Source organism: Copadichromis virginalis, linkage group LG3, assembly GCF_057382275.1.
Source record: "Copadichromis virginalis isolate Kocher_CV1m ecotype Utaka linkage group LG3, C_Virginalis_male_GT1.1, whole genome shotgun sequence".
Classification (NCBI taxonomy): domain Eukaryota; kingdom Metazoa; phylum Chordata; class Actinopteri; order Cichliformes; family Cichlidae; genus Copadichromis; species Copadichromis virginalis.
The window spans coordinates 40802407-40818330 of NC_140620.1; the positions used below are offsets into that span (position 1 = coordinate 40802407).

Here is a 15924-nt window from a genome sequence, read left to right on the forward strand (position 1 = left end):
ACAGTGTTGCAGACTTCATGAAAAAATTGTGGCTGAGGAGAATTGGGAGCATATATGTTGACCAATGTCACTTTCCGCCCCTGTAAACATGCATCCAAGACCACCCATCTACCCTCCTGATCTGTATAATGCTTAAATACCTGAAAATCCAAATTTCTTCTGATCAATATGACCACCCCTCTTTTTCTAGCAGAAAATGCACTAAAATAGACATGAGCCACCCAATCTCTTTTAAGCTTTAATGATTCCACCTCATTGAGATGGGTCTCCTGAATCAGGGCTATATCTGTCTTTTTCTGCTTCAAGTATGTGAGGATTTTCTTCCTTTTAATAACATTATGACAACCCTCTATATTCCATGACACTATTTTACATAACTCCATGACACCACGTGAGCCAAATTATTGTACAGATTTATCCAGAAAAAAATCCCATTTACCCATATAACAAACCTTAAAGCCAGTTACATGAAACAACCCAGTGGTCCAGAAAATAGGTCTGTACGGAACAGTTGGCACTAGGGGTGGATTTTAATAATCGATTCATCGATTAAAATCGATTCTGGCTTGGATAATGTGATATCGATTCATTAAAATCCTGAATCGATTTTTTAATATAAATGTATTTTGCCCGAAATTCCAGAATCTCAGGTGAAACGTCACAAAATTTTGACAACCACCAAACAGCTAAAACAGTAAATGAGAGCAGGTACACGGCTTCTGCACAAAGACGTAAACACAAAGCGCGGACCCGCGGATCAGAATCAGTGAGATGTCGCCTTTCTTACCCGACGGCCATAGCTGGACTGGCCATCGGGCATACCGGGCATTTGCCCGGTGGGCCGCTGGTGATTTTTTGTTTTTATGGGCCGATGGATTTTTTTTTTTTTTTTTTTTTTTTTTTTTTTTTAGGAAGGGTATATATAATGAAAGGTGTTGGATTGGCCAGTTGGTCATGATCGACTCTGGGCTGGACCAATTACAGCCGAGGAGGCCGGATGCACCCTCCCCCTTGCTTAGCAATCACGTGATTTTCGCGCATTGCATGCCGGGAACTCGTGGCAAAACAATCCATGTACCGCGTCAAATGCAAGCATTTGCAGCACCGCAAAACGTTCATTCTCCGGTTCCAATACCTTCTTGTTTTTTCTTTGCTGCACAAAAAAGTAATGTACAAAACAAAAGGAGAACAATGCCGGTCCGTACAAAGACAGACTTGATGAAAAGTCAAAGAAAAGATACGAGGAAAAAAATCAAAGGAGTGAAAGGGTCAGACCCTTACGAGCACACAGAGTGGACAAAAGACGTCAGTGTGCTGCCCAACTTTCACCACGCTCAGATTTATAATTATACGCTTCTTGGAGTGAGTGCATACACTCATGAAGTTTTTAGTAACTTCAGGTCACTGCAACAAGCCCAGGTACAGTTTACTGACGGATGGGTACAGGACCTTGAAATGCACCGTGTAGAACGAAAGACCATCGTACGAACAAAGGTAAGTTTACCAGTCTCACAAATCGTCGTCATAAATACACATTCGTTAACCGTTTATTAATATAACCTTTGAGCTCAACGGTAATTAATTAGTAGTGGAAATAATTTCTGGTAGCATTACAGAAATGTAGCAGTGACAATAATATTGTATGTTGTAATCGCAATGGACAATTAGTGATACAAAACAACTGTTTTATCCTGTGAGTAAAAGTATATGTTTTTGTCAATGTACCATGGTAATAACAGAAGCGAAACGCAATATTGTGTCAGGACAATTCACTATTTATGTACAATAAACAAAGGAGCATAGCGCGACAATTTCTGTTCAGCGCCAGACTTGCTTGTAACCTATATCACCAATTATGTTAAGAAAAATGACGTATTAACTACTACAAAACTCTGACCTTTGTGGGAATGCTTGGAGCAGACTAACATGTGTGCTGGAGTGTTCTGAGACGTTATATTTGGTATATCCAGACCATCCGTCGGCTCTTACTTCGGAAACATGGCTTAAAAAAATTCTCTTCAACGACGTAATCCGATTAAAAAAAACGATCTCTTTACCCGTCGGCTTCCCGTGGCTGTCATGCGACCGGCTATTGCAGTTAATAATACAACAGCTTCTTGCCATTTTTTTGGGTTTCTTTTTATCGCTGTGTAACTGAGTTCAATTGAAAGCCTGCGTGCGCTAGTACCTCTTGCCACAAGTTCCCAGAATCCTTTGCGGTTTTACCCCTGAATGACGTCACATTTATCCTGGTGGGCCGGTCTCTAGTCAAAATGCCCGGGCCGATTTTTTGTCCCAGTCCAGCCTTGCCGACGGCACAGACACGGTCGGGGCTGAAAGCCAACAGCTAGCTGATTCTGATGTTTCGGCGGGTCCGCGCTTTGTGTTTACGCCCTTTTTGCGCTGATTCTAAAGCTGTTAGTTTGATTTCTCTCCAAACAATACTGACCGAACCAGCAGCAAAAGAAGATCCAAACTATGCTTCACATAAACATCGTCATGAATTCCCTCTGACTTTTGCTGTTTTGCTTCCACCACGATAAAATCACACTTCATGCACAGCTCTCTCTCTCTCTCTCTCTCAGTTTACTTCAAGAACAGTTTCCCGTCTATCCCCAAAATCAGTTTTCTGCATTATTTGCTTGCTTGTTACGCACAAGTCTACCGTTATTTACAGCGCTGTCGGACGATGTTTTTTTCCCTTTTACTTACTTCCGAAAAGAAAACCTAATTTCTGCTGTTCAATAGGCTACTGAACAAATTTAAACTTTTTAAAATTATGCAAAATGCAAAATGCTTAGCCGTGTCTGTAATAAAACCGCTGTAACTTCAGAGGTAATATTCATAAGTTGATTAATGGTGTTCTTTCGTTTTTGATGTTCAGCTACTTTGACACAAGGGCAACTGCTGTGATGCTCACACCTTTGATAAAGTCTCGAAATTGTCAGCTTCCTTTTTATAGATACAAAAATATGTAAATATACTGATCTGAATTATAATATTTCTGACTGTCAAAATTTCCCAGATTCAAATCGAACAGAATCGAATCGAATTGAATCAAATCGAATTGAATCGAATCGTGGATCAAATCGATTCAGGACCTCGTGAATTGGAATCGAATCGATTCTAGAAATCAGTGACGATACCCAGCCCTAGTTGGCACCATAACATTGAAACAAACAGCAAAACAAAACAAACAAACAAACAAAAAAACAACCAAAACAACCAAAAAACAAAAACAATTGGGAAAAACCAAACGAAAAAAAGGAAAGAAAAAAAAAAAAAATAAATCATGAATTCGTTGGTCCGTAGCACTCAAAAATCCCATAGTGGCGTCCCTCCTCACGCCCCCCCCCCCCCTCAAATCTCAACCAAAAGGTCGAAAGGTGTAACAAAACCCAGATCCATGAATAAACCACAGAAGTAAACTGACCCTTAGCCTTAGCTTAGAGATCCTCTTCATCTACATCACCCGGAATGTTAGCCAAATCCAGGCCGCTAAGAAAGTGCTTAACTTCTGCAGGGTTGGAAAACTGATGATGCTGGTTATCCACTGAAAAGGTCATAACAGCAGGAAAGCGAAGGGAATAGCCAATATTGTGCTGTTGCAGCAGACGACGCACCTCGTCAAACTTCCTGCGTTTTTCTTGTACCTCCTGCGCATAATCCTGGAAAAAACAGACTCTCATGCCTTTCCAAACGATCTGCTTCTTTTTTCTGGCAGCCGCCAGTACCGACATTTTGGCCTTATGCCGTAGGAAGCTAACGATGATGTGTCTCGGTCTGGAATCCGCAGTTGGCATCGGAGGTGCTGGCCCCACCCGATGGATTCTGTCTATTTCGTACCAATCTTCCATCTCAATGTCCAGAGCCTCGGACAACAGATTCTTCGCACAGTCCTCAAGATTACGGCCTTCGGTTCCTTCTCTAATACCCGATATTCTAATATTCTGGCGTCGTGAAAAACCCTCGAGCGCCGTTACTTTTTCCTGCAGCCGCTGGTTCTGTATCTTCAAGTTCTTACTTATTGAGCTAGCTTTAGCCTCCTCGTCCTCCAAACGGGAGATTCTTGTCTCTGTTTTGTCCACCCTCGCACCTAGGCTATTCACAGCTTCCTTAAGAGACTCAATTCCACCTTTCACCGCCATCATGTCTTGCACTACCTGCTCAAGCAGAGCTCTTATAGAAGTCAGCTCGGCCACCACACCATCTTGGGAAGAGCACCTAGCATCCGCACCATCAGGTGCCTCCACCATAGTGGTTAGCGAAGTAGCCTGAGTGTTGTTGATTTTCCCTCGCGGCATAGTCGGGTGGTTGCGTGTGAAGTAATGACTCTTCTGACTCATTACACAGAATTTGCCAGGACCAGACCCAGAGTAAATCAAATGACCGGCTCTAACTTATTTTTAACGAGGTTAGTCCAAAAAGGCCCAGACGGACAAGTTCGGGGGGCCGACCCGGAGGCCAACAGCGCCGGAGGCCAAAACAGTACAGTTCCGGGGGCCGACCGCGTGAAAGGCAGCGGCAGTGGGGCAGGTCCAGAGGCCGGCCACGCAGTAGGCAGTGGCGTGGAAACAGTTCTGGGGGCCGACCGTACGGACGGCAACAGCGGCGTGGAAACAGTTCTGGGGGCCGACCGTGCAGACGGCAACAGCGGCGTGAAAGCAGTTCTGGGGGCCGACCGTGCTCACGACAGCGGCGGTGACAATGCAAGTCCGGAGGCCGGCCATGGTGGCGAAGATGCCCAACATGCGGCCTGGCAGATGACCGACGAAGTTGAGGCGGCAGTTGGGGACCTGACGGCTGCGTGGCCCCTGCAGCACCAGGTGAGACGGAGGCTGGACCAGACGAGGCTGAAGCAGAGGCTGGGCCAGACGAGGCTGAAGCGGATGCGGAGGCTGGACCAGGCGAGGCTGAAGCTGAGGCTGGACCAGGCGGGGATGAAGCTGAGGCTGGACCAGGCGGGGATGAAGCTGAGGCTGGACCAGGCGAGGATGAAGCTGAGGCTGGACCAGGCGAGGAAGCTGGAGACGGAGGCGCTGCAGCAGGCGGCGGCGTGGATGAAACTGGACGGGCTCCTCGGGCCCTCCAGCTGACGATGCAAAAGGCTGGACGGGCTCTTCGGGCCCTCCAGTGAGAACAGTCTCAGGACCAGTGGGCAAAGGGGCCCCTGGAACACACAGGACAAAACCAGCAGGCGCGGGGACCTCTGGCAGGCACAGGACAGAACCAGCAGGCGCGGGGGCCTCTGGCAAGGACAGAACAGAACCAGCAGGCGCACGGGCCTCTGGCAGGGACAGAACAGAACCAGCAGGCGCACGGGCCTCTGGCAGGGACAGAACAGGACCAGCAGGCACGGTGGCCTCTGGCAAACACATAGCAGGCTGCAGCTGCACAGAGCATCGACTCTGCTCAGGCAGCGACAGCCAGGTGCAGTCCTCAGCTGGCTTCTTAACCTCCAGGGGTCCAGAGTCTGTTGGGGGCTGAAACCCAGCCTCTGGGGAGGCCCTGGAGTGCATCACAGTCTCAGAACTGGTCAGCTGTTGAGGGATGATTACATTATTAACTGGTTTGTCTCTCTGCTTACAATGGACGGATGAAAAACAATTCCCTTCGGATAGCATAGATTCAGCTTGTTGTACTGGAGGAGCTGGTGACACAGGACGCAGGGCTAGTGGCTGCTGAACAGGAGGCTGAACTGATGATAGGGCTAATGATTCCTCTGCCAACTGAGCTACAGTTGGATTGTAGCATAGTTTGTAGTAAGTCTGGCTGTGACTGTAACTGAGCTATGGGTAGTGAGGCTGAATGTGGTGGAGGTGGCGACTGGGCTTTAGGCCGGGTGGCTAACTGAATAAACACAGCCCCAGAATTAACAGTCCCAAAGTCTGGTGAAACAGAAAGAGTGTCTTTTTCACTCACCACAGCCGGCGGTTCTGAAGTCCCACCACCCGGCTGTGGGGTGAGGTGCCTACGACGCGAACATTGCTTCCTCCTCTGAGAACACTCCGACAGGCCGGGTAACTCCACATCCGGCAGTTCGGACTGCATATCCTCCGGTGGACTGAGCAGACAAGCGGTAGGGGGGTGAAGGTGCAGCTCGTTCAGAAAGAAATTCTGAACAAGTGGGTGGAGTGAGCTGAGCAGCCAGGGGAGACCGGAAACCAGTCGCTCCAATCGATTAGTTATGGCTTGGCGGAATCCCTTCTCCTCATGCCCCAGCCATAAATTAATTAAACGGTCCACAGAATAAATAATATCCTCCCGGAGCTCCTTGGGCGGGTTGAATGCTGCTGGGTCCATTGTGGCCGGTTCGTACTGTCACGGCTGCCGAGGCGAGCCGTGTGGAGTTGGAAGAAGGACCCAAGATGCAGGCAGTGGATGAAATGCTAGTGAGGTTTATTTACAAAGGTGTAGTGGCAAACAAGCAGTGGGGCATGACAAATAACTGAAGACACCTAAACTGGGAGAACTAAAAATAACAGACCTGGGAGCATACGACAACGGGATGAGAAGCAGAGAGACGCAGACGAGGAACAGGGCACCGTAGGACACCGCAGGACACCGCAGGACACCGCAGGACACAGGGGGACACAGGGGCACACAGGGTAACACAGACGAACCGGCAACAGGCAGGAGAACACACAGGGCTTAAATACACACACCAGTAATCAGGGGATGAGAGACAGGAGGGCAACACGGCTGGGAGGAATCAGACCTGACGGGACAGGGGAAACGTAAACTGAACACACTCACATCAGACAGAGACCTTCACAATAAAACAGGAAACTACCAAGATGGCGCGGCCACGTCCAGACGCCTTCCTGACCGCTCCGCTCCGACTATCCACTTTTCTTGTTTTTTACTTATTTTTTGCTCTGGTTTACATCCCCAAATCCTCTAGTCTTATAGTATACGACAGCGGATCACTTGCAAACATCGGTGCCAAGGTTGCACATCTAATCTTGGACACTTTTAAACCTGACCCTTCCTGGCCGCCAGAGATTCTACGCGGCGCGGAGAACAACAAAGGACGGGCCGCTCATCCGAGGCGCAGAACAAAGAAGCGCCGGGGAAAACGCGCTGGTATTAGGAACAGACTGAGACAGCAGGCGCATCGTGCACCACTGCCCAGTATCTTACTGGCCAATGTACAATCCATGGAGAACAAGCTCGATGACCTAAGAGCAAGGGTCACCTTCCAACGTGACATGAGGGACTGCAACATTCTGTGCTTCACGGAGACATGGCTGACCCCCACCGTGCCGGACCAGGCCATTCTTTGTGCTCCGCGCGGACAGAACGGCAGAGTCGAACAAAACCAAAGGTGGAGGAGTGTGTTTCATGGTAAACAGAAAGTGGTGTGATGCCAGGAGCATTTCTACTCTCTCCAGCGGCTGCTCGCCACATCTGGAGTTCCTGAGCATTAAGTGCCGCCCTTTCTATCTGCCCCGTGAGTTCACCTCAGTCATCGCCACGGTGGTCTACATCCCACCCCAAGCGGACACAGGTATGGCTTTGTCCGAATTACATGATGTGCTGAGCTCGCTTCAAAACAAGGACCCGGGCGCAGCCCTCATTGTAGCAGGAGACTTTAACAAAGCGAACCTCAGACAAGTCATGCCAAACTTTTACCAGCATGTCTCGTGTCCAACGAGAGGGGATCGGATTTTGGATCACTGCTACACGCCATACAAGCAGGGCTACAAAGCTGTCTCACACCCGGCTTTTGGGAAGTCTGACCACAACGCCATCTTCCTCATTCCCCAGTATAAACAAAGCATACGGAGGGAAGACGTGACCACGAGGGAGGTAAAACGGTGGACTGCCCAATCAGAAGCTACGCTACAGGACGCACTCAACGACGTCGACTGGGACATGTTCAGAGCATGCGCAGTCGACATCAACGAGTTTACGGAAGTAGCAGTATGCTTCGTCAATATGCTAGCGGAGGAGATTATCCCCACTGCGAGAGTCACCACATTCCCAAACCAGAAACCGTGGATGGACAGATCGATCCGCACTGCAGTAAACGCCAGGACCGCCTCCTACAACGCGGGTCTCGCCACTGGCGATATGAGCGCCTACAAAGCGGCCTCATACGGCGTGCGGCGCGCGGTGAGAGATGCCAAACGCCGGTACCGGGAACGTGTGGAGTCCCGCTTCCACCAGGGCGACACACGGAGTATGTGGCACGGACTACGCACCATTACGGACTACAAAGCCAGGGACACTGCGCCGATCAAGCCGACTCCGCATTCACCAACGAGCTGAATCGGTTCTACGCCCGTTTCGAGGTTAACCAGGCGGCTAATGCTATCTACCGCCTGGCTACCGAGGACAGTGACGTCATCAGCGAGAGACCGGTGACCAGCATCGCGGAGCATGACGTCCGAGCGGCACTGAGGAGAGTGAACACAAGGAAAGCGGCGGGGCCAGATGGCATCACCGGCCGCCTGCTGCGCTGCTGTGCTGACCAGCTAGCAGGTGTGTTCACTTACATCTTCAACGAGTCCCTGGCGAAGTCTGTGGTCCCCACATGCTTCAAAAGATCCACCATCATCCCTGTGCCCAAGAACAGCAAACCCTCATCCCTGAACGATTACCGGCCAGTTGCACTGACCTCGGTAGTAATGAAGGTGTTTGAGAGGCTGCTGAAGAACATCATCTCCTCCTCCATCCCAGACACCATAGATCCGCTGCAGTTCGCCTACAGATCCAACAGATCCACAGAGGATGCCATCGCCCACGTCCTACACACCACACTCAGCCACGTGGACAAGAAACAGGGTAACTATGTGCGAATGCTGTTTGTTGATTACAGTTCAGCGTTTAACACAATAGTGCCCTGCAGACTGTTCACAAAGCTCAGGGATCTGGGACTTAACAGCCGTCTGTGTGCATGGGTGTTGGACTTCCTCACTGGCAGAACTCAGGTGGTGAGGGTGGGCAGGTGCTTCTCCAACAGCATCACCATCAACACAGGAGCACCTCAGGGATGTGTCCTCTCGCCACTGCTCTACTCCCTCTACACTTCAGACTGTGTGGCCACCCATGGCTCCAACACCATTGTGAAGTTTGCTGACGACACAGTGGTGTTGGGTGCCATCTCCAACAACGATGAGGCGGCCTACATGGATGAAGTGAAGAATCTGGCATCGTGGTGCCAGGACAACCACCTCCAGCTGAACGTCAGCAAGACGAAGGAGCTGGTGGTGGACTTCAGAAGGGGTCAGCACAGAGACTACAAGCCCATTATCATCAATGGAGCTCCAGTGGAGAGGGTGCAGTCCTTCAAGTATCTTGGTGTCCACATCTCCTCAGACCTGACATGGGCTGCCCACATTCAGGTCCAGACCAAAAAGGCTAGGCAGCGCCTGTATCACCTTCGACAACTGAGGAAGTTCAGGGTCTCTCCAAAGAGCATCCTCACACAGAACGTGACATCGTGGTTTGGGAACAGCTGTGTGAAGGACCAAAAAGCTCTCCAGAGAGTGATCCGTACAGCAGAACGCTGCTGCAGGATTGCTCTCCCCCCGCTTCAGGACACCTACACCAGGAGATGCCGGACTAGAGCAGCGCAGATACTGAAGGACCCGTCCCATCCTGGCAACAAACTGTTCCAACTTCTGCAATCTGGTAGAAGGTTCCGCATCTTCCGGGCAAGGACAGAGAGACTCAAGAGGAGCTTCTATCCCCAAGCCATCCGTGCCCTAAACACACACACCCGCCCTCTCACATCATCTATAATTGACTGAGACAGGACTCTCTTCCAGACACTAAACCCAGGCACAATGTACATTCCAAATTCCTTTAATTTTAAATATGTTTATATTGTCTATCCTGTAAAATAGTCAGATGTCTATTCATATTAATGTACAGAATTCACCTGCTTGCTGCTACTACTGCACATTCACCCAGTGTATATACTATATATATATATATATATATATAATGTTCTTCCTCTACACCCCCCCCAAATTATTGCACATGTCGAGGAGCGTGTCAGGCCACATTTCACTGTGTGTTATACTTGTATAACTATGCATGTGACAAATAAAGAACCTTGATTGATTGATTGATTAACAGACAGAGAACCAGACAGGACACTGAACTTGACAGGCGGACTCATAAGTAGACACAATAACACCATGGACAGACAGAGGGAACACAGAGAAGTGGGAGCAGGCAGGTAAAGAACAGAAACCTAACAAATGGCAAAATCACAACAGAATACATACTCTGTAAAACCCAATAAGTTAATTTTACTCAAAACTTTTGGTGAAACTGATTACATAAAATATTTTAAGTAACTAAAACTTAAAAATAAAAGTTAAATAAACACACTTTATTTATTAGCTTTAGATAAATATTTTTAAGTACCATTGATAAATGTTTTTATGTTATATCCACATTTTTGGTTTAGTACTCTCTACTTGATATTTTGAGTTTCAAGTACAAATCTAGCTCAAGTAACTTTAAGGAATTAATTTTTAGTTTCAAAATGTTAACCATTTTAAGCTAATTTAAAATACAAACGCTTGTAATATCCAAATCTACTGTGTTTTGAATTTGATATAAAAAAAAAGTGCCCAAAATAATTACACTTGTAAAAACATAAGACAGAAAATATAAATTCAAGTTACAAATTTATTGAGTTACTTTGACACATAGCCTATCTAACAAAAAGCCCAAAGACATAAATCCACCACATTTTATAGGGAATAATGTCAGAAATTTTGGCACAAGGTTACAATATTAGAAATAAAGAATTTCACAACATGTTTTAAGAGTATTCAAATTTGATTAACACATGAGTACGGCCTTTTTATCAAAAAACAAACAAAAGGAAAAGAAAATCCTGCATTATTAGGAGGGAAAACCGAATGAAAGTAATAGTATAGTATAGTGCAGCTAATACACTGAAATATAATTGGTAACCTTTTTAATATGCCAATACTGTGGTTATGCAAAATGCACATTTGTAGAGTGCAATCACAGTCTCAACAACAAAGCAATAAAACTTTAAATAGAAAAATACTTCTTTAGAGACATAAAACAAAGTGTTATAAACCTCCTTAGCGCCTTATGTCAGTTATGAGTAGCTCAGGAGGAACGTTCCTTAAGTGACATTCAAGATCCCACCTAGAAGCCATTAATGTAGTGAGATTGTCCTTCATTTTCTCTATAGATTTACAGTTATCTGACTAAAAACACAATCAAAATCAACTAAAACACAAGTGATGATGGGGGAAAAAAATAAATAAATAAAATCACCCCTTTTACTTTGGATGTGGCTTTTAGATAATGAAGTATGAAACAGAGTCTGCAAAGATTTCTTTATTCTATTCTCTCTTTTTATAAAAACCTTATCCAGACTTGGAAACATGATAAACTGAATTACTTGCTTTAACAGGCACTTGAGGGCTGTGTAGGAATCCTGGACATTATTCTGCTGCCAAAAGATCATTTTTAAGACTCAGTACTTTGGGCTTCAACTTCCCACCCTCCAGACCCATCAAAACGTTCTGAATGAAGTCAAAAATGTTGGCCAAACATTTTGGGTAGCTTAGGTGCAGGGCGTCGGTCAGTCCAAATATCACTAGAAATGCATCAGCCAGGGTGGTGAAAACAATGATCATGTTACCCTCAACCAAAAGTGCAGTCTTCTCAGGGCAGAAGAATGTTGCATCGCTGGAACTGGCTCTGATCAGGAGGAGTCCAAGTGGCACTTCACTAATATCTGGTCTATCAGAATGCATCATCTACAGAAAACAAAATTACTTCATGTTAGTGCATTCCTATTTATCTTAGTTTCATCTATACAAGTCACATTTCTGGATTATTACTAGCTCAGAAATCAATTGTTTGAACAACAAAAAAAGCCACAACACACCAAAGATTTGAGAAAACAAACTGACAAAAATAGTACTTTTAGTAAAGCAAAGTCATACCTCTTCGTAGCAATAACAACAGAAAGTCAATAGGAGTTATATATTTTTTTCATTTGTACAGTGATGTATGGTTGGGCTAGGAACATTATAGAAGGTCTACACACATTAAAAACATGTAGTGTTTCCATTATGTGACATGGACACTGTTGTAGACAGATCCAAGCATGGAGATGCTTCTCAAAGTGTCATAATGTTTTGAGAAATCTAAACAAGGATGCTACTAAGATATTGTTCACAACTTTGTCCAAAACGTACATGTTTTGATGAAGGTAGAGGTGTCTTCGTACAAATAGGCAGAGAGTGCATGAAGCACACCAGCACTTTGGGCATGGATATCAGCTTGTTCCTACATCACAAGAAAATTTTTATTTTAAATTATTGGCTAACCTAGTCAAGAATAGTAGTTAAAATTGAAAAATTGATCAAATTAAATAAAGCTCAAAAAACAAGACAAAAACCCACTAACCTGGAGATTATAGCTTCTGAAGAGCTGAGACAGGACATCAGACACGTTCCCTGTGCAAACAGCTTTCTTTCTGAATAAGCTCTGGAGCCGGGGAGCATGTTGGTCCAACACAGCATAAAAGTGGTTCTTCAGGTGGAGGTTTGTAATCCTGTGGAATTCTGCACAGATCTGAACACACAGGATACATTTGTGTTTACAAGTTTCAATTAGTCTATAAATCTTTGCAAAATACATCAAAATCCTTACACTCCAAAGGCATAATTTGTTCAGACAGGCCAGATAACAGGAGTTGATATAAAATACATCTTGTTAGATACATCTATATACATTCTTACCTGGGACTGGGATTTCAGAGTAGGCCAGCAATCCAGGATCTGACCTACTGGTAGGTCATCAATGATGATCTCTTTGCATTGCAAGGCCAAAGTTGTGTGCATCAGCTTTGTAATCAGGATTCTTTTCACTTTTCTGGACTTCATCTACAATCTGTAGTCTTAGCTGGTCAAGGTAAACAGCATCTTCACCCCTGAAAATTTACTTCTGCCCTGACATGGACATAACCATAAAACACAGAAGACAAGACAGACTAAACAGAGAACAGAAAAGACACACAACCAAGGAGACACAGATGAAACATAACCAGCCCAGAACTCAACTAAACCTTAACTAATAATAACAACAATACAAGAACTTCACCTCATTTCAATATAACATAAGAAAGCAAAAATACAAAATAAACTCAAAATGCTGGGTCACAGACCCAGCCCCTGACAGATAAAAAACTAAGTCTTTCACTAATGAACACTGGGCATCAGAATAAAATAAAACGAAAAAATAACTGTTTGGTAAATATATTATTGATGGATTCACCCTTAAGCTAACCTAAAATAGAGACCAGGCACAACAATTTTACAGTTCAGAAGATTCTACATTTCAACTTAGTATACATAACTATTTGCAATGTAAACCAAGTTCTACCGCGTAATTATGTAATGATTATTCACTGCTTTTGTAAGTATGTACTGTGCCTACAATTTTGCTGCCCCAGTTTTAATATGTACAACTCCAGAGAACTAAACGTAAGTTTTAAGTTCCACCAGTTAGCAAATGGGCTAGCCAATATCAATATCCACATATGCGCCAAGTGTGAAGCAGCGCAGCAGTGCATATTGATTCAACAATTTAACCACAAGGCAGTTTATAATCTGCAAATCCAGAAACGCCTAATAAAGACTTCTTTTAAAATAGTAAGAAATTAGAAAAGTTATTAACACGTGTTATACTAAATATGAGCTTATTAGCATAATTCATGCAAAACACTTTGGGGCCAAGCCGACATGGATAAAACGACGCATGCATGTAATTCTTAAATGCCTGCTAGAGTTGTACATTTATGACGATAAAAACCCATATTACAACGGAGAACTATAGTTTCAGAAAAAATAAAACTTACCACAAAAGCGCTCCTGAAGATGCTGCAAAGGCGGTAAATGCAGCTAGCCAAGTGCAGAGCGTTAGCTGTTCCAGTTCAAAAGTCCGTAACATACCATAGCATGCCCTCCTTTATCCAGCGTCAAAGGCAATGCCGCAAAAAACCCCTTGACAAATGTTTTTATTTCTGTTCGGATATTAACGTTCCACAAGTTTCTTTCGGAGTAATGAGCGGGCATTCGCACTCGAAGCGAGGAATCCAAGATGGTTGCCAGCACTTCATAAAGAAACAGGTGGCGCACGTAGGTAAGTACGTAGGCACGTAAGTGACGTCAGTGTTAAAACTCAAATTATTTGAGGGCAATGCCAGAAACTAATCAATATATTCAAGTACTGATAACTTGAAAAAACAAACTTGTTCAAACTACTCAAAAAAATAAAGGTGTATGAACTTATAACAGGTTTTTAAGTAGATGGAACTCATTTCATTTATCAAACTATTACTATTCGGTCTTACAGTGCACTGTAAAACCTAATAAGTTCACAGAACTCAAAAATTGTTGTGTAACAGATTACACAACAATTTTTTAGTGATGTTTTTAAAAGTTTTAAGTTTAACTAAAATAAAAATTATAGTTGCAGTTGCCTTAAATTACCTCAATGTTAACTCATAAATGTTGATATTCCTCAACTTATAATTAGGGAGTAATAAACTCAAAATGTTCAATATTTTTCAACTTAATTAAGGTGGGAAATACACTCAAAATATTTTACATATTGCAACTCATACGATGTGGGAAATAAACTCAAACTTTTTCATATTTTCTAACTTATAATATGGGAAATAACACTTAAAATCTTCAATATTTTTAAAATACTGTGGGAAATACACTTACAAATAATTCTAAACTGTTTGCCCAGTAAATTATAATCAGCTAAAAGTGTTAGAAAACATGAAAGTAACAACACTAACAATTTAACAACTTTTTATTAAACACAATGTGCTTTTAAAAAAGGCACAAACAACAGAGCTCACTCATAAAAAAGTGCTTCATAAATAAAACAAGAGAAAAAGACTCCAAGGGTCTCCATCTCAATTCTAAATTTCAATAACATTTTCAGTATTAACAGCAATTGCAGCTAATAGAACATTGAGGCATTTAACACTTACTGTACCTTGACAGCTGCAGCTCACTTTCTTTTTTAAAAATACATAAAAAAAACAGTACTGGTTTCCACTGCTGTACTTATAGGGAACAAACATCAAGGCAGTGCATTTACGAATTAGGCAACAGAACATTAAACATGAATAGTGCATGAACTGAACAGTCATTCATCTTAAATGTGAGGTAGAAGAGGCAAATGATTAGGAAAAAAACAAACAAAAAAGCTTCCTCAATACTCAGCTCAACAAGTAGTCCATTCTGAGTGATTCACTCATTGAACAAATCATTCTTCAGCATCAGTAGACGCCCTTTCAGTGGTTTGTTGTCCTCAAGGCACATCACAACCTTCTGGATAAATGTGAATGTAAGCCATGGCTATTCAACTACGAAGTTAGTTGGGCCAGATTTTCAAACCGAGGAATTTATCTGGGCCAGATATTTTTTTTGAAGCCAGTAAGCAGCAGATCATGATCAATTTCAAACCCACACAACTGTATTGAAAAACAAGTAATTTTTTTATTCCTTTTCCCCTGTAAATCACAAATGCACACCAAAAGGTCCATTTAAAAAAAAAGGGAGCTATAACTAAACTATTTTTTGCACATTTGAAATAATAATAATAATAACAAAAAAAAAAACATTTTGATAATTCCCTTTCAAATTAAAATAAATATTTCTCTGACCACTCACTTTTCCTGCCATGGATGGAGCCCCATCCGTCACAAGTATACAGACACGCTTCATATCCAGACCATTTTCCTCAAAAAGAGCTGAAATCTTCTCAAACATTATTTCGCCAGCTGTGTGTCCCTCTAACGGTAGTAAGCCGAGCAATTTCCCATCCAAAAAACGGACATATACGCACAACTGTGCATTATCAGTTCTGTCAGTGATCTCCTGCTATATA

The 15924-nt window shown here is 43.9% G+C and overlaps 1 protein-coding gene and 1 pseudogene across 2 annotated transcripts in view; both read right to left on the reverse strand.

Annotated features, from left to right (window-relative positions):
* The window catches only part of LOC146714760 (E3 ubiquitin-protein ligase RNF19B-like), a 230548-nt pseudogene that overhangs the window by 197076 nt on the left and 17548 nt on the right, over positions 1-15924 (reverse strand). The gene's annotated exons all lie outside the window — the stretch shown is intronic.
* Positions 10637-13303, reverse strand: LOC146714768 (uncharacterized). Its single transcript, XM_085451117.1, has 4 exons — positions 12756-13303; positions 12421-12588; positions 12210-12300; positions 10637-11765 (listed from the first exon to the last, which is right to left on the reverse strand). The coding sequence occupies exons 1-4, from the start codon at positions 12897-12899 to the stop codon at positions 11752-11754; spliced, it is 417 nt and encodes a 138-aa protein (XP_085307243.1). The 5' UTR covers positions 12900-13303; the 3' UTR covers positions 10637-11751.